We start from the raw sequence: 18,206 nt of genomic DNA, 5'->3' as shown, positions 1-18,206 counted from the left end.
ATGGAGGTTTTTTTCAAAAGAACAAACTGTACTACACATAATGGTGAAGCCAGTTTAAATGGAGGCGAGGCAAGTTTCAATGGAGGTTTTTTAAAAAGAATAAACTGTACCACACATTATGGTGAAGCCAGTTTGAAAGGAGGTGAGGCAAGTTTCAATGGAGGTTTTTTAATAAACTACCACACATTATGGTGAAGCCAGTTTAAAAGGAGGTGAGGCAAGCTTCAATGGAGGCTTTGGAAAAGAATAAACTGTACTGTTTTAATAAAAACTAAAATAAACTGTACAAATTAAAAGGAGCTAGGTGAGGCAAGTTTCAATGGAGGTTTTTAAAAAGAACTACATGGTAATGCCAATTTAAAAGGAGGTGAGGAAAGTTTCAATGGAGGTTTTTTTAAAAGAATTACAAATTATGGTGAAGCCAATTTAAAAGGAGGTGAGGTAAGATTTAATAACTACAATTTACGATGAAGCCATGCAAGTTTCAATGGAGGTTCTTATACTCCAAATTATGGTGAAGCCAATAAAAGGAGGTGAGGCAAGTTCCAATGGAGGTTTTTAAAAAGAATAAACTGTACTACAAATGATGGTGAAGCAAATTTAAAATGAGGTGAGGCAAGTTTCAATGGAGGTTTTTAAAAAGAACAAACTGTACTACACATTATGGTGAAGCCAGTTTAAAAGGAGGTGCATATGAGGCAAGTTTCAATGGAGGTTTTTAAAAAGAACTACATGGTAATGCCAATTTAAAAGGAGGTGAGGCAAGTTTCAATGGAGGTTTTAAAAAGAACAAACTGTACTACACATTATGGTGAAGCCAGTTTAAAAGGAGGTGCATATGAGGCAAGTTTCAATGGAGGTTTTTTTTTTAAAGAATAGACTGTACCACACATTATGGTGAAGCCAGTTTAAAAGGAGGTGCATATGAGGCAAGTTTCAATGGAGGTTTTTAAAAATAACTACATGGTAATGCCAATTTAAAAGGAGGTGAGGCAAGTTTCAATGGAGGTTTTTTAAAAAGAATAAACTGTACCACACATGGTGAAGCCAGTTTAAAAGGACGTGAGGCAAGTTTCAATGGAGGTTTTTTTCAAAAGAACAAACTGTACTACACATAATGGTGAAGCCAGTTTAAATGGAGGCGAGGCAAGTTTCAATGGAGGTTTTTTAAAAAGAATAAACTGTACCACACATTATGGTGAAGCCAGTTTGAAAGGAGGTGAGGCAAGTTTCAATGGAGGTTTTTTAATAAACTGTACCACACATTATGGTGAAGCCAGTTTAAAAGGAGGTGAGGCAAGCTTCAATGGAGGCTTTGGAAAAGAATAAACTGTACTGTTTTAATATAAACTAAAATAAACTGTACAAATTAAAAGGAGCTAGGTGAGGCAAGTTTCAATGGAGGTTTTTAAAAAGAACTACATGGTAATGCCAATTTAAAAGGAGGTGAGGCAAGTTTCAATGGAGGTTTTTAAAAAGAACAAACTGTACTACACATTATGGTGAAGCCAGTTTAAAAGGAGGTGCATATGAGGCAAGTTTCAATGGAGGTTTTTAAAAAGAACTACATGGTAATGCCAATTTAAAAGGAGGTGAGGCAAGTTTCAATGGAGGTTTTTAAAAAGAATAAACTGTACTACAAATGATGGTGAAGCAAATTTAAAATGAGGTGAGGCAAGTTTCAATGGAGGTTTTTAAAAAGAACAAACTGTACTACACATTATGGTGAAGCCAGTTTAAAAGGAGGTGCATATGAGGCAAGTTTCAATGGAGGTTTTTAAAAAGAACTACATGGTAATGCCAATTTAAAAGGAGGTGAGGCAAGTTTCAATGGAGGTTTTTAAAAAGAACAAACTGTACTACACATTATGGTGAAGCCAGTTTAAAAGGAGGTGCATATGAGGCAAGTTTCAATGGAGGTTTTTTTCAAAAGAACAAACTGTACTACACATAATGGTGAAGCCAGTTTAAATGGAGGCGAGGCAAGTTTCAATGGAGGTTTTTTAAAAAGAATAAACTGTACCACACATTATGGTGAAGCCAGTTTGAAAGGAGGTGAGGCAAGTTTCAATGGAGGTTTTTTAATAAACTGTACCACACATTATGGTGAAGCCAGTTTAAAAGGAGGTGGGGCAAGCTTCAATGCAGGCTTTGGAAAAGAATAAACTGTACTGTTTGATATAAACTAAAATAAACTGTACAAATTAAAAGGAGCTAGGTGAGGCAAGTTTCAATGGAGGTTTTTAAAAAGAACTACCTGGTAATGCCAATTTAAAAGGAGGTGAGGCAAGTTTCAATGGAGGTTTTTTTAAAAGAATTACAAATTATGGTGAAGCCAATTTAAAAGGAGGTGAGGTAAGTTTTAATAACTACAAATTACGGTGAAGCCATACAAGTTTCAATGGAGGTTCTTATACTCCAAATTATGGTGAAGCCAATAAAAGGAGGTGAGGCAAGTTCCAATGGAGGTTTTTAAAAAGAATAAACTGTACTACAAATGATGGTGAAGCAAATTTAAAAGGAGGTGAGGCAAGTTTCAATGGAGGTTTTTAAAAAGAACAAACTGTACTACACATTATGGTGAAGCCAGTTTAAACGGAGGTGCATATGAGGCAAGTTTCAATGGAGGTTTTTAAAAAGAACTACATGGTAATGCCAATTTAAAAGGAGGTGAGGCAAGTTTCAATGGAGGTTTTTAAAAAGAACAAACTGTACTACACATTATGGTGAAGCCAGTTTAAAAGGAGGTGCATATGAGGCAAGTTTCAATGGAGGTTTTTAAAAAGAACTACATGGTAATGCCAATTTAAAAGGAGGTGAGGCAAGTTTCAATGGAGGTTTTTAAAAAGAACAAACTGTACTACACATTATGGTGAAGCCAGTTTAAAAGGAGGTGCATATGAGGCAAGTTTCAATGGAGGTTTTTTTTTTAAAGAATAGACTGTACCACACATTATGGTGAAGCCAGTTTAAAAGGAGGTGCATATGAGGCAAGTTTCAATGGAGGTTTTTAAAAATAACTACATGGTAATGCCAATTTAAAAGGAGGTGAGGCAAGTTTCAATGGAGGTTTTTTTAAAAAGAATAAACTGTACCACACATGGTGAAGCCAGTTTAAAAGGACGTGAGGCAAGTTTCAATGGAGGTTTTTTTCAAAAGAACAAACTGTACTACACATAATGGTGAAGCCAGTTTAAATGGAGGCGAGGCAAGTTTCAATGGAGGTTTTTTAAAAAGAATAAACTGTACCACACATTATGGTGAAGCCAGTTTGAAAGGAGGTGAGGCAAGTTTCAATGGAGGTTTTTTAATAAACTGTACCACACATTATGGTGAAGCCAGTTTAAAAGGAGGTGAGGCAAGCTTCAATGGAGGCTTTGGAAAAGAATAAACTGTACTGTTTTAATAAAAACTAAAATAAACTGTACAAATTAAAAGGAGCTAGGTGAGGCAAGTTTCAATGGAGGTTTTTAAAAAGAACTACATGGTAATGCCAATTTAAAAGGAGGTGAGGAAAGTTTCAATGGAGGTTTTTTTAAAGAATTACAATCTAAAAGGAGGTGAGGTAAGATTTAATAACTACAATTTACGATGAAGCCATGCAAGTTTCAATGGAGGTTCTTATACTCCAAATTATGGTGAAGCCAATAAAAGGAGGTGAGGCAAGTTCCAATGGAGGTTTTTAAAAAGAATAAACTGTACTACAAATGATGGTGAAGCAAATTTAAAAGGAGGTGAGGCAAGTTTCAATGGAGGTTTTTAAAAAGAACAAACTGTACTACACATTATGGTGAAGCCAGTTTAAAAGGAGGTGCATATGAGGCAAGTTTCAATGGAGGTTTTTAAAAGAACTACATGGTAATGCCAATTTAAAAGGAGGTGAGGCAAGTTTCAATGGAGGTTTTTAAAAAGAACAAACTGTACTACACATTATGGTGAAGCCAGTTTAAAAGGAGGTGCATATGAGGCAAGTTTCAATGGAGGTTTTTAAAAAGAACTACATGGTAATGCCAATTTAAAAGGAGGTGAGGCAAGTTTCAATGGAGGTTTTTAAAAAGAACAAACTGTACTACACATTATGGTGAAGCCAGTTTAAAAGGAGGTGCATATGAGGCAAGTTTCAATGGAGGTTTTTAAAAAGAACTACATGGTAATGCCAATTTAAAAGGAGGTGAGGCAGGTTTCAATGGAGGTTTTTAAAAAGAACAAACTGTACTACACATTATGGTGAAGCCAGTTTAAAAGAAGGTGAGGCAAGTTTCAATGGAGGTTTTTTTTAAAGAATAGACTGTACCACACATTATGGTGAAGCCAGTTTAAAAGGAGGTGCATATGAGGCAAGTTTCAATGGAGGTTTTTAAAAATAACTACATGGTAATGCCAATTTAAAAGGAGGTGAGGCAAGTTTCAATGGAGGTTTTTTAAAAAGAATAAACTAATCCACACATGGTGAAGCCAGTTTAAAAGGAGGTGAGGCAAGTTTCAATGGAGATTTTTTTCAAAAGAACAAACTGTACTACACATAATGGTGAAGCCAGTTTGAAAGGAGGTGAGGCAAGTTTCAATGGAGGTTTTTTAATAAACTGTACCACACATTATGGTGAAGCCAGTTTAAAAGGAGGTGAGGCAAGCTTCAATGGAGGCTTTGGAAAAGAATAAACTGTACTGTTTTAATATAAACTAAAATAAACTGTACAAATTAAAAGGAGCTAGGTGAGGCAAGTTTCAATGGAGGTTTTTAAAAAGAATACATGGTAATGCCAATTTAAAAGGAGGTGAGGAAGTTTCAATGGAGGTTTTTTTAAAAGAATTACAAATTATGGTGAAGCCAATTTAAAAGGAGGTGAGGTAAGTTTTAATAACTACAAATTACGGTGAAGCCATACAAGTTTCAATGGAGGTTCTTATACTCCAAATTATGGTGAAGCCAATAAAAGGAGGTGAGGCAAGTTCCAATGGAGGTTTTTAAAAAGAATAAACTTTACTACAAATGATGGTGAAGCAAATTTAAAAGGAGGTGAGGCAAGTTTCAATGGAGGTTTTTAAAAAGAACAAACTGTACTACACATTATGGTGAAGCCAGTTTAAACGGAGGTGCATATGAGGCAAGTTTCAATGGAGGTTTTTAAAAAGAACTACATGGTAATGCCAATTTAAAAGGAGGTGAGGCAAGTTTCAATGGAGGTTTTTAAAAAGAACAAACTGTACTACACATTATGGTGAAGCCAGTTTAAAAGGAGGTGCATATGAGGCAAGTTTCAATGGAGGTTTTTAAAAAGAACTACATGGTAATGCCAATTTAAAAGGAGGTGAGGCAAGTTTCAATGGAGGTTTTTAAAAAGAACTACCTGGTAATGCCAATTTAAAAGGAGGTGAGGCAAGTTTCAATGGAGGTTTTTTTAAAAGAATTACAAATTATGGTGAAGCCAATTTAAAAGGAGGTGAGGTAAGTTTTAATAACTACAAATTACGGTGAAGCCATACAAGTTTCAATGGAGGTTCTTATACTCCAAATTATGGTGAAGCCAATAAAAGGAGGTGAGGCAAGTTCCAATGGAGGTGTGATGAAAGTACATCTGAATTGATAAATTAGCGCACCAAAATTAGCGCAGAAGTGATTTAGCACTTTTTGTATATATATACTTTCGCTATTGCACTACCTGATTAACATATTTGTATCTAGCACTCCCTTAGTCAATGTGTACACTTACATAGCACCATGACAGTGCATTTGATTTTTGGACATTGGGTTGTGTGAGGGACCAGGATTTTGCCCTTCAAAAATCACAAACATCCTGGCTCAGAAGACATTCAATTTACTTGAGAAAGCAAGCAAAGAGGTTAGTTGATGTTTTATTTGATATATTTTTAATTATAGTCTAAGCATAAAGTGAGATTTTAGAGATCCTTTTCTTGGTTCATAATGACAAATGATAATGTGTATGTAGTATGTATAATGTATGTACAAACTATAGCAGGCTCATCGATCCCATTCATAATCAAATAAGACTCAAGAAACTACATTTTGTACTACATTTATTATATGATATATCAAGGATGATTGTTGATTTGTAATTTTATTATAATTGTATTGAGATCAAAGCTGAACGTTTGTAGTTTGAAACCTTTAATGAGTAAACAATCATATGTATAGTGGAGAGAATTTGGAATCTAGTTTATATTAGACCATTTAGGTCTTCCAAAGATTGATGTTGCTCTAGTGATATTTAAGATGTTTCATTTTGCTGGTATTTATGATTCCTTTTTCTTTATCATTGACTCCACAGTTTTCACGGATTAAAGATATCAATCAGATTAAAGGAACGAATTGGTTTGAAAGAAGGATTAAAAGTACCAATTGGATTCAATAGATTAATACGACCAACATGATTTGATTGTACGGATTTGATATCAGATTAATCGATTAAACAACGAAATCCTGTAGAGGCCTTTGTTCGCTTGTCTTTTGTTGTCGACCTCACTACAGCCACAGTGAAAACTCTTTGGGCAGTGAGAATTCTTCGACGTGAATTTCCTCTTTCGACACGGTCAAACATCCTCGCAGTTCAATGGACTTTGTGAATTCTTCCAGCTACGGAAGAATTTCGAATGCAAATGTGGAACTTCGATATTCGACACGATGAATGAAATCTTCGTGATATGTTGATCTCAACTTTCTTTCATCATAAATCTTCTATTTGGGAATAATCATGGCAGAAGGAGTTGAGAATGGACGGGATAGAATGCCCACTGAGAAGGGTTTGCAGTATAAAGCAGACGTCACAGTCAAGACATGGAGAGATGCCATTCGACTTTGGAGGAGAAGGGCAAATAAGCATCGCCAGCTTATAGTTGAAGACGATGTCAACACTGTGATGATTAAAGAATCCCGTAATCAAGTACAGGAAGCCATGGACAAGGCGATTTCTTCTCAAGAAGTACTTGCAGATATAGCTCCTTCAGCGGATCTTGATGATGGTGAAGATCTACTTGAGACTATCGAAGATGAACATTCTTCTTTAATGAGAGAAACAATGAAAGTTATTCTCCGATTGCAAGGTGGGACGCTTTCATCTAAGTCAGGTTCCCGATCATCCAGAGGGAGAGTTCAAGACTGGGTTGATCGTCAAGTGTCAGTTTCCCCTCGAGTTCAGAGTATAGTTGATAGAGGTAACAGTGCCCCTCCAGTGGAACCCACGATTGAGATGAACAACCCTGCTCCACCTTCGGAAAGCCCTGCAACCAAGATTGGTCATCGACAAGAACCAAAGTCCAGCAATGATGATGTTCTCGCCAACAGTTTGAAAGAGTTGCTATCCTTGAATAGACTTCCTCTTCCAGAGCCTGGAATTTTCTCAGGTAACCCTCTTGACTACACGGCATGGAGGCGAAGCTACGACGCATTAATTGAACATCGTGGAATTCCTATGGCAGAGAGGTTCTACTTTCTCTTGAAATACCTGACGGGTGAGCCGAAATCCTTGGTAGAAGGCTACTCTATGATCGGCGATGGCAGAGGTTACCTTAATGCAAAGGAAGCGTTGGAACAGAGATATGGGAATCCATTTGTAGTTTCAAATGCCTACAGAGACAAGCTGGATGCTTGGCCCAAGGTTGGATCAAGAGACTCCTTTGGACTTAGGAGATTCGGAGACTTCCTGAAACAATGTGACGCAGCATCCAAGTATGTTCCGCACCTGAATCATCTTGATGACGAACGGGAAAATCAAAACCTACTGAGGAAACTCCCTGAATGGCTAGTCGTTAAATGGGGAAGGAAGGTTGTTCAGTGGAGACAGGACTGGAAAACCTTTCCACCATTTGCCATCTTCACAGAGTTCATTGACGAAGAGGCAACCGTTGCTTGTGATCCCGTCACCTCTCTTCAGTCTCTGCAGACCTCAAAGGAAAGGAAGAAGTCAACTCCTTCTCGATCTTTGCAGACTGGAACACACAATCACAAAGATGGCTCTGCTGAGAAGAAATATCTGTCATGTGTCTTTTGCAAGGGTCAACACCATATTAGTGAATGTTCCTCATTCAATTCAGAAACAATGCAGAAGAAAAGACAGACTATTAAGGACAATGGTCTCTGCTTTGGTTGCTTGAGAAAGGGACACATGTCAAAGAGATGCAAGAAAAGAAATACATGCTCCGTATGTAAAGGAAAGCATCCAACTGCTCTACATGATGATGAGTGGAAAAAGAAGCGACGGGATGCTACTAACAGAGAGAGGAGCAGTAAGGAAACTCTGGAATCAAATTCTCATGCTTCCCAGTCAGATTCCAGTCAGTCTATGAAGTCATCGATGATTGTTCCGGTATGGCTATCACACGAGTCCAGTCGTAAGGAGAGACTAGTGTATGCGCTGTTGGACACGCAATCCGATACGTCCTTCATTCTCACACAAACCAAAGAAGCAATGGGAATCAAAGGCGTACAAATACACTTATTGCTTTCTACAATGACGAGGACAAATGAGAGAATAGCTTGTGAGAAGGTGACTGGATTGAAAGTGAAGGCTTACTACAACTCCGAGAAGGTAATTAGCCTCCCTCCAAGCTATACGAGAGACATTATCCCAGCAGATCGACATCATATTCCTACTCCTGACACAGCAAGATCCTTCAAACACTTGTCTAGGATTGCCAATATGATTGCTCCTCTTCAGGATGTTGAAATTGGACTCTTGATCGGCTACGACTGTGCCAAGGCTCTAGCTCCTCGTGCTGTCATCCACTCTCCTGACGAAAGAGGACCCTATGCAGTCCAGACAGACCTAGGATGGAGCATTGTTGGGACGGTGAACGCAGGTTATGTTGAAAGTCACAATGATCCCATTGGTGTGAGCCATCGTACAACTGTACGGATGGTGCCTGAGGAGGTACAGTTGAAAGGTCATCGCTCAGAAGTGATCTTCACGCATCCAGCTACTACGAAGGAAGAGATCACCCCTCTTCATGTTGTCCAACTTCTCGAAGCTGACTTCACTCCTGATAAGAAGCAGAAACCCTATTCCCAGAATGATTTGAAGTTTGTTAAGCTAATGGAGAAGGAGATTCACGTTTCAGAGAGTGGACACTACGAGATGCCCCTTCCCTTCAAGGAGGAAGAGGTACCTGTACTGCCTAACAACAAGTTTGTTGCTGCCAAACGTTTGAACCACCTGAAGAAAAAGTTTGAAAATGATGCCACCTACTATGACCAATACCTACAACAGATGAACAATCTCCTTGAAAAGAAGTATGCAGAGAAGGTGTCCGAACCAGGTGAACCAGGCAAGCTATGGTATATTCCACATCATGGAGTACAGCAACCAAAGAAACTGAGGGTGGTGTTCGATTGCAGTTCACAGTTCAAAGGAGAGTGTTTGAACTCTCATCTTCTCACTGGCCCTGATTTGACCAATGCACTTGCTGGAGTACTGTGCAGATTCAGAAAAGAGAAGGTAGCCTTCATGTGTGACATCAAAGAAATTGTTTCATCAGTTTCATGTCAACAAAGAGTATCGTGACTACCTGCGCTTCCTCTGGTGGCCAGACGGAGACTATCGTCGAGAGCCTACTGACTTCAGAATGAATGTGCACCTCTTTGGAGCTGCCTCTTCGCCCGGGTGCGCAAATTTTGGATTGAAGCAGATAGCAACCAACATGGCAGATGAAATAAGTCAAGATGCAGCCAAGTTCATCCAACGAGACTTTTACGTCGATGATGGGCTTAAGGCAGTAGAAACAGAAGAAGAGGCCATCGATCTGATCTCAAAGACCAAGAAGATATGTGGACATGGTGGTCTTCATGTTCACAAAGTTGTCTCCAACTCAAGGAAAGTGCTAGATTCAGTTCCAAAGGAAGATAGAGCTAAAGAAGTGAAAGAATTGAATCTTCTACTCGATCACCTGCCTGTCGAGAAAGCTTTAGGGGTGCAATGGTGTGTCGAGTCTGATACTTTCCGCTTTAGGGTGACCTTCCAAGACAAGCCTTTGACTAGGAGAGGTGTGCTGTCAACCGTGATGTCTGTGTACGACCCTCTTGGATTGTTAGCCCCATTGCTGCTTCCTGGCAAGATAATACTTCAGGATCTTTGTAGAACTTCTGCCGCTTGGGACGACCCCCTTCCAGACCTACTTCAAGACAGGTGGAATAAGTGGAAAACAGACATTCTCCAACTCGAAAGGGTCTCCGTTGACAGGTGTTACAAGCCGGAAGACTTTGGGGAAGTCAAGAATGTCGAGCTACACCACTTCTGTGATGCGAGCAACCTTGGTTATGGTCATTGTACTTACCTGAGAATGATTAATGGAAGGGGAAAAGTACATTGTACGCTTGTGTTGGGCAAATCCAGAGTGTCACCAATCAAGACAGTCACAGTACCAAGGCTGGAACTGACTGCAGCTGTTCTGTCAGTGAAGATGAGCGCCTTTCTTCAAGCTGAGCTAGACCTCAAAATTGATAGGGAGGTCTTTTGGACTGATAGCCGAGTGGTGCTAGGCTATATCAAGAACGAGACAAGGCGTTATCATGTCTTTGTTGCAAATAGAGTCCGCCAAATTAGAGATGAATCATCACCCAATCAATGGAGGCACGTCAACACACAAGATAATCCAGCTGATGCCCCATCAAGAGGACTCACGGTCGATCAGCTTGAAGCATCAAAGTGGTTCATGGGTCCAGACTTCATTTGGGAAAGCGAAATTCCGGAAGAAACTGAGGAAGAAGCTACAGTCATTCCTAAAGATCCTGAAGTGAAAAGCAACACCCATGCCTCAGTAAAAGGGGTAGATGAGTTCGAGTTAAAGCGATTTGATCACCTCTCTAGTTGGTATCGAGCGAAGAGAGCTGTGGCGAACTGCCTCCGTCTCAAATCATACCTACAGAAATGCTGCCAAGCAAGAGGAGATGGGAATGACGTCAAGAAAGTTGTGATGGAACCTCTGACTACCGAACAACTTCTTCATGCAGAGAAGGAAATCATAAGACTGATTCAGAGGAGGACATTTGATGAAGCGAAATCATCAGAGATCAGCAAGCCTCACAACGAAAGAGAAAGAAGGCGTCATTACAAGGAGACCAGTCGCTTGTATCCTCTTGACCCATTTATAGATGATGATGATGGCATCCTTAGAGTTGGAGGACGTTTGAGGAGATCTGACCTCTCATTTGAAAGCAAACATCCTGTCATCCTCCCTCAAACTCACCTGACCATCTCAATTGTACTTCAGCGTCATAATGAATTCTGGTGTCGATGGAAGAAGGAGTTTCTTTGTCAGCTTCAGTCGCGACAGAAGTGGACCAAGCCACATCGCATCATGAAAATAGGAGATGTAGTAATTATTAAAGACGATAACACTCCTCGCAATGTTTGGCCTCTTGGAAGAATCGTTGAACTGTATCAATCAAAGGATGACTACATTCGTAAGGTTAGGGTCATGGTAGGAGACAGAAAATTAGACAATGTGGGAAAACGAAGTAACCCAGTGACTTACCTTGATCGTCCCATCCACAAGCTAGTTCTTCTTCTTCCGAGTGAAGACCAGGAATAATTCCCAGCCAAGGAGCCACGTGACTCATTAAGAAAGACTAAAATGCTCATGCAGAATCTGATAATTTTCAAGTTAATTTGATATTTCGATCTGGACTATAATTTACCAAAACTTTCTTTGAGAACTCTGGAGCACAGTCTGAACTCTAGACTAATCATAAGATATGAATACATCAATTTGTGGGTTATGGAAACAGAAATTGACTGTGTTAAAAATTTGAAGTAAAACTTTGATTTTACTGTTGTTCTAAACATTCTAAGTCTGATTAAAGACTACATTGCTTCGTGAATTTCAGACAATGAGTCTGATTATTGCACAATAATTGCTTAATCATGTTTTTTATACACATACATAAATATATATATCGAATTCAATTTGATCAAACATACATCGGTCTGGAAATTAGACTTATTCTTCTCTTCATTTTCTTTCAGAAGAAAATTAACAATTTTGTATATTGCATATTTTCAAAGTTTTATAAAGATGCAAAGTGGAGAAAGTCTTGAGAACAAGTATGTTTCTAGTCGTATTCAAACTTTTCAAAGATGACTTTGTGTGTATTTCAGAATATTTCAATATTTTCATATACATGTATAAAATGAGCAGGAAGAACGCATAAGTATATATCATAGAATGTTCAAATCTTCCAAGTAAGAGTGTTGATTTATCTAAAACATCTAAAGTTTTGACTGAATTCAAGTTGAATTCATCTGAGCTATGGTACACTATGCAATTCGTCTTTCTATTATATTGATGCAGATTATATACACGTATCTCACATGCATCGAGGTCTGAATCTATATATATGATGTCTGAAGATGAGATTATAAAATTTATAACAACGATTGTCTTCCTTTTTGGCAGAAGCCTTTTTCTTGGTTTAGATAAATATTCCATGAAAATAGAGGAAAGGTACAAATATTGGAGGTTAAGTTCGTATTCTACCAAAATGATTTGTTTCTTGATTATGAATACTTATTGATTTCTTGAAGTAGTCAAATTGTGTGAACTTGATGTTTTTATCTATATACAAAAAAAAGGTGAAAGGCAGAAAAGTAGTAAATTGATGTTTTTGTTTTAGATTGAAAGCCTTTCGAGTACTACGACACTTTCGAATTGGATTTACGCTTGTAAATTATTGTCAAAATTCAAGTATGACATTTTGCGATATCAATGTTTCATTATCATGTTTTGAAAGATGTAGTTTGAGTTCCTCATCATTTGTATATAGTACTTAGTGTATCATCTTATGGTTGATGGTATAATTTTACAGGCAAGGAATGTGATTTTGTGAAAATTTTCTAGGAAACGTTCATGTATACTTAGTCTAGTAGCGTAAATATATCTTTTAGAAGTATACATGTATGTAGTCTATGAAGTACTGAAATTTAGATTTATTCATTGCAGATGTTTTCTTGAGGTAAATTAATGCTTAATTTAAAGGAGCCATGTGATGAAAGTACATCTGAATTGATAAATTAGCGCACCAAAATTAGCGCAGAAGTGATTTAGCACTTTTTGTATATATTACTTTCGCTATTGCACTACCTGATTAACATATTTGTATCTAGCACTCCCTTAGTCAATGTGTACACTTACATAGCACCATGACAGTGCATTTGATTTTTGGACATTGGGTTGTGTGAGGGACCAGGATTTTGCCCTTCAAAAATCACAAACATCCTGGCTCAGAAGACATTCAATTTACTTGAGAAAGCAAGCAAAGAGGTTAGTTGATGTTTTATTTGATATATTTTTAATTATAGTCTAAGCATAAAGTGAGATTTTAGAGATCCTTTTCTTGGTTCATAATGACAAATGATAATGTGTATGTAGTATGTATAATGTATGTACAAACTATAGCAGGCTCATCGATCCCATTCATAATCAAATAAGACTCAAGAAACTACATTTTGTACTACATTTATTATATGATATATCAAGGATGATTGTTGATTTGTAATTTTATTATAATTGTATTGAGATCAAAGCTGAACGTTTGTAGTTTGAAACCTTTAATGAGTAAACAATCATATGTATAGTGGAGAGAATTTGGAATCTAGTTTATATTAGACCATTTAGGTCTTCCAAAGATTGATGTTGCTCTAGTGATATTTAAGATGTTTCATTTTGCTGGTATTTATGATTCCTTTTTCTTTATCATTGACTCCACAGTTTTCACGGATTAAAGATATCAATCAGATTAAAGGAACGAATTGGTTTGAAAGAAGGATTAAAAGTACCAATTGGATTCAATAGATTAATACGACCAACATGATTTGATTGTACGGATTTGATATCAGATTAATCGATTAAACAACGAAATCCTGTAGAGGCCTTTGTTCGCTTGTCTTTTGTTGTCGACCTCACTACAGCCACAGGAGGTTTTTAAAAAGAATAAACTGTACTACAAATGATGGTGAAGCAAATTTAAAAGGAGGTGAGGCAAGTTTCAATGGAGGTTTTTAAAAAGAACAAACTGTACTACACATTATGGTGAAGCCAGTTTAAACGGAGGTGCATATGAGGCAAGTTTCAATGGAGGTTTTTAAAAAGAACTACATGGTAATGCCAATTTAAAGGAGGTGAGGCAAGTTTCAATGGAGGTTTTTAAAAAGAACAAACTGTACTACACATTATGGTGAAGCCAGTTTAAAAGGAGGTGCATATGAGGCAAGTTTCAATGGAGGTTTTTTTTTTAAAGAATAGACTGTACCACACATTATGGTGAAGCCAGTTTAAAAGGAGGTGCATATGAGGCAAGTTTCAATGGAGGTTTTTAAAAATAACTACATGGTAATGCCAATTTAAAAGGAGGTGAGGCAAGTTTCAATGGAGGTTTTTTAAAAAGAATAAACTGTACCACACATGGTGAAGCCAGTTTAAAAGGACGTGAGGCAAGTTTCAATGGAGGTTTTTTTCAAAAGAACAAACTGTACTACACATAATGGTGAAGCCAGTTTAAATGGAGGCGAGGCAAGTTTCAATGGAGGTTTTTTAAAAAGAATAAACTGTACCACACATTATGGTGAAGCCAGTTTGAAAGGAGGTGAGGCAAGTTTCAATGGAGGTTTTTTAATAAACTGTACCACACATTATGGTGAAGCCAGTTTAAAAGGAGTGAGGCAAGCTTCAATGGAGGCTTTGGAAAAGAATAAACTGTACTGTTTTAATAAAAACTAAAATAAACTGTACAAATTAAAAGGAGCTAGGTGAGGCAAGTTTCAATGGAGGTTTTTAAAAAGAACTACATGGTAATGCCAATTTAAAAGGAGGTGAGGAAAGTTTCAATGGAGGTTTTTTTAAAAGAATTACAAATTATGGTGAAGCCAATTTAAAAGGAGGTGAGGTAAGATTTAATAACTACAATTTACGATGAAGCCATGCAAGTTTCAATGGAGGTTCTTATACTCCAAATTATGGTGAAGCCAATAAAAAGAGGTGAGGCAAGTTCCAATGGAGGTTTTTAAAAAGAATAAACTGTACTACAAATGATGGTGAAGCAAATTTAAAATGAGGTGAGGCAAGTTTCAATGGAGGTTTTTAAAAGAACAAACTGTACTACACATTATGGTGAAGCCAGTTTAAAAGGAGGTGCATATGAGGCAAGTTTCAATGGAGGTTTTAAAAAGAACTACATGGTAATGCCAATTTAAAAGGAGGTGAGGCAAGTTTCAATGGAGGTTTTTAAAAAGAACAAACTGTACTACACATTATGGTGAAGCCAGTTTAAAAGGAGGTGCATATGAGGCAAGTTTCAATGGAGGTTTAAAAAGAACTACATGGTAATGCCAATTTAAAAGGAGGTGAGGCAAGTTTCAATGGAGGTTTTTAAAAAGAACAAACTGTACTACACATTATGGTGAAGCCAGTTTAAAAGGAGGTGCATATGAGGCAAGTTTCAATGGAGGTTTTTAAAAAGAACTACATGGTAATGCCAATTTAAAGGAGGTGAGGCAAGTTTCAATGGAGGTTTTTAAAAAGAACAAACTGTACTACACATTATGGTGAAGCCAGTTTAAAAGGAGGTGCATATGAGGCAAGTTTCAATGGAGGTTTTTAAAAAGAACTACATGGTAATGCCAATTTAAAAGAAGGTGAGGCAAGTTTCAATGGAGGTTTTTAAAAAGAACAAACTGTACTACACATTATGGTGAAGCCAGTTTAAATGGAGGCGAGGCAAGTTTCAATGGAGGTTTTTAAAAAGAACAAACTGTACTACACATTATGGTGAAGCCAGTTTAAAAGGAGGTGCATATGAGGCAAGTTTCAATGGAGTTTTTTTAAAAAGAATAAACTGTACCACACATGGTGAAGCCAGTTTAAAAGGAGGTGAGGCAAGTTTCAATGGAGGTTTTTTAAAAAGAATAAACTAATCCACACATGGTGAAGCCAGTTTAAAAGGAGGTGAGGCAAGTTTCAATGGAGGTTTTTTAAAAAGAATAAACTGTACCACACATTATGGTGAAGCCAGTTTGAAAGGAGGTGAGGCAAGTTTCAATGGAGGTTTTTTAATAAACTGTACCACACATTATGGTGAAGCCAGTTTAAAAGGAGGTGAGGCAAGATTCAATGGAGGTTTTTTTCAAAAGAAAAAACTGTACTACACATAATGGTGAAGCCAGTTTAAATGGAGGCGAGGCAAGTTTCAATGGAGGTTTTTAAAAAGAATAAACTGTACTACAAATGATGGTGAAGCAAATTTAAAATGAGGTGAGGCAAGTTTCAATGGAGGTTTTTAAAAAGAACAAACTGTACTACACATTATGGTGAAGCCAGTTTAAAAGGAGGTGCATATGAGGCAAGTTTCAATGGAGGTTTTTAAAAAGAACTACATGGTAATGCCAATTTAAAAGGAGGTGAGGCAAGTTTCAATGGAGGTTTTTAAAAAGAACAAACTGTACTACACATTATGGTGAAGCCAGTTTAAAAGGAGGTGCATATGAGGCAAGTTTCAATGGAGGTTTTTTTCAAAAGAACAAACTGTACTACACATAATGGTGAAGCCAGTTTAAATGGAGGCGAGGCAAGTTTCAATGGAGGTTTTTTAAAAAGAATAAACTGTACCACACATTATGGTGAAGCCAGTTTGAAAGGAGGTGAGGCAAGTTTCAATGGAGGTTTTTAATAAACTGTACCACACATTATGGTGAAGCCAGTTTAAAAGGAGGTGGGGCAAGCTTCAATGCAGGCTTTGGAAAAGAATAAACTGTACTGTTTGATATAAACTAAAATAAACTGTACAAATTAAAAGGAGCTAGGTGAGGCAAGTTTCAATGGAGGTTTTTAAAAGAACTACCTGGTAATGCCAATTAAAAGGAGGTGAGGCAAGTTTCAATGGAGGTTTTTTTAAAAGAATTACAAATTATGGTGAAGCCAATTTAAAAGGAGGTGAGGTAAGTTTTAATAACTACAAATTACGGTGAAGCCATACAAGTTTCAATGGAGGTTCTTATACTCCAAATTATGGTGAAGCCAATAAAAGGAGGTGAGGCAAGTTCCAATGGAGGTTTTTAAAAAGAATAAACTGTACTACAAATGATGGTGAAGCAAATTTAAAAGGAGGTGAGGCAAGTTTCAATGGAGGTTTTTAAAAAGAACAAACTGTACTACACATTATGGTGAAGCCAGTTTAAACGGAGGTGCATATGAGGCAAGTTTCAATGGAGGTTTTTAAAAAGAACTACATGGTAATGCCAATTTAAAAGGAGGTGAGGCAAGTTTCAATGGAGGTTTTTAAAAAGAACAAACTGTACTACACATTATGGTGAAGCCAGTTTAAAAGGAGGTGCATATGAGGCAAGTTTCAATGGAGGTTTTTTTTTAAAGAATAGACTGTACCACACATTATGGTGAAGCCAGTTTTAAAGGAGGTGCATATGAGGCAAGTTTCAATGGAGGTTTTTAAAAATAACTACATGGTAATGCCAATTTAAAAGGAGGTGAGGCAAGTTTCAATGGAGGTTTTTTAAAAAGAATAAACTGTACCACACATGGTGAAGCCAGTTTAAAAGGACGTGAGGCAAGTTTCAATGGAGGTTTTTTTCAAAAGAACAAACTGTACTACACATAATGGTGAAGCCAGTTTAAATGGAGGCGAGGCAAGTTTCAATGGAGGTTTTTTAAAAAGAATAAACTGTACCACACATTATGGTGAAGCCAGTTTGAAAGGAGGTGAGGCAAGTTTCAATGGAGGTTTTTTAATAAACTGTACCACACATTATGGTGAAGCCAGTTTAAAAGGAGGTGAGGCAAGCTTCAATGGAGGCTTTGGAAAAGAATAAACTGTACTGTTTTAATAAAAACTAAAATAAACTGTACAAATTAAAAGGAGCTAGGTGAGGCAAGTTTCAATGGAGGTTTTAAAAAGAACTACATGGTAATGCCAATTTAAAAGGAGGTGAGGAAAGTTTCAATGGAGGTTTTTTTAAAAGAATTACAAATTATGGTGAAGCCAATCTAAAAGGAGGTGAGGTAAGATTTAATAACTACATTTTACGATGAAGCCATGCAAGTTTCAATGGAGGTTCTTATACTCCAAATTATGGTGAAGCCAATAAAAGGAGGTGAGGCAAGTTCCAATGGAGGTTTTTAAAAGAATAAACTGTACTACAAATGATGGTGAAGCAAATTTAAAATGAGGTGAGGCAAGTTTCAATGGAGGT

The 18,206-nt window shown here is 37.2% G+C and overlaps 2 protein-coding genes and 1 long non-coding RNA gene across 3 annotated transcripts; all 3 read left to right on the top strand.

Annotated features, from left to right (window-relative positions):
• Positions 1-5,780: 5,780 nt before the first annotated feature.
• On the top strand, positions 5,781-9,515 carry LOC121412160. Its single transcript, XM_041605066.1, has 2 exons — positions 5,781-5,840; positions 6,288-9,515. Exon 2 carries the CDS (start codon positions 6,711-6,713, stop codon positions 9,513-9,515), a length of 2,805 nt encoding a protein of 934 aa, XP_041461000.1. The 5' UTR covers positions 5,781-5,840; positions 6,288-6,710.
• Positions 9,516-9,576: 61 nt separating this feature from the next.
• LOC121412159 lies at positions 9,577-11,541 on the top strand. Its single transcript, XM_041605065.1, has one exon. The coding sequence runs from the start codon at positions 9,577-9,579 to the stop codon at positions 11,539-11,541; it is 1,965 nt and encodes a 654-aa protein (XP_041460999.1).
• A 1,668-nt stretch (positions 11,542-13,209) lies between these two features.
• On the top strand, positions 13,210-13,921 carry LOC121411937. Its single transcript, XR_005969559.1, has 2 exons — positions 13,210-13,269; positions 13,717-13,921. It is a non-coding gene; the product is annotated as an uncharacterized LOC121411937 (long non-coding RNA).
• Positions 13,922-18,206: the final 4,285 nt, after the last annotated feature.

The sequence above is a fragment of the Lytechinus variegatus genome, chromosome 3 (genome assembly GCF_018143015.1).
Source record: "Lytechinus variegatus isolate NC3 chromosome 3, Lvar_3.0, whole genome shotgun sequence".
In the NCBI taxonomy this organism is placed as follows: Eukaryota; Metazoa; Echinodermata; class Echinoidea; order Temnopleuroida; family Toxopneustidae; genus Lytechinus; species Lytechinus variegatus.
The sequence above is the reverse complement of the archived record's forward strand: the minus strand, read 5'-3'. Positions and strand labels throughout refer to the sequence as shown.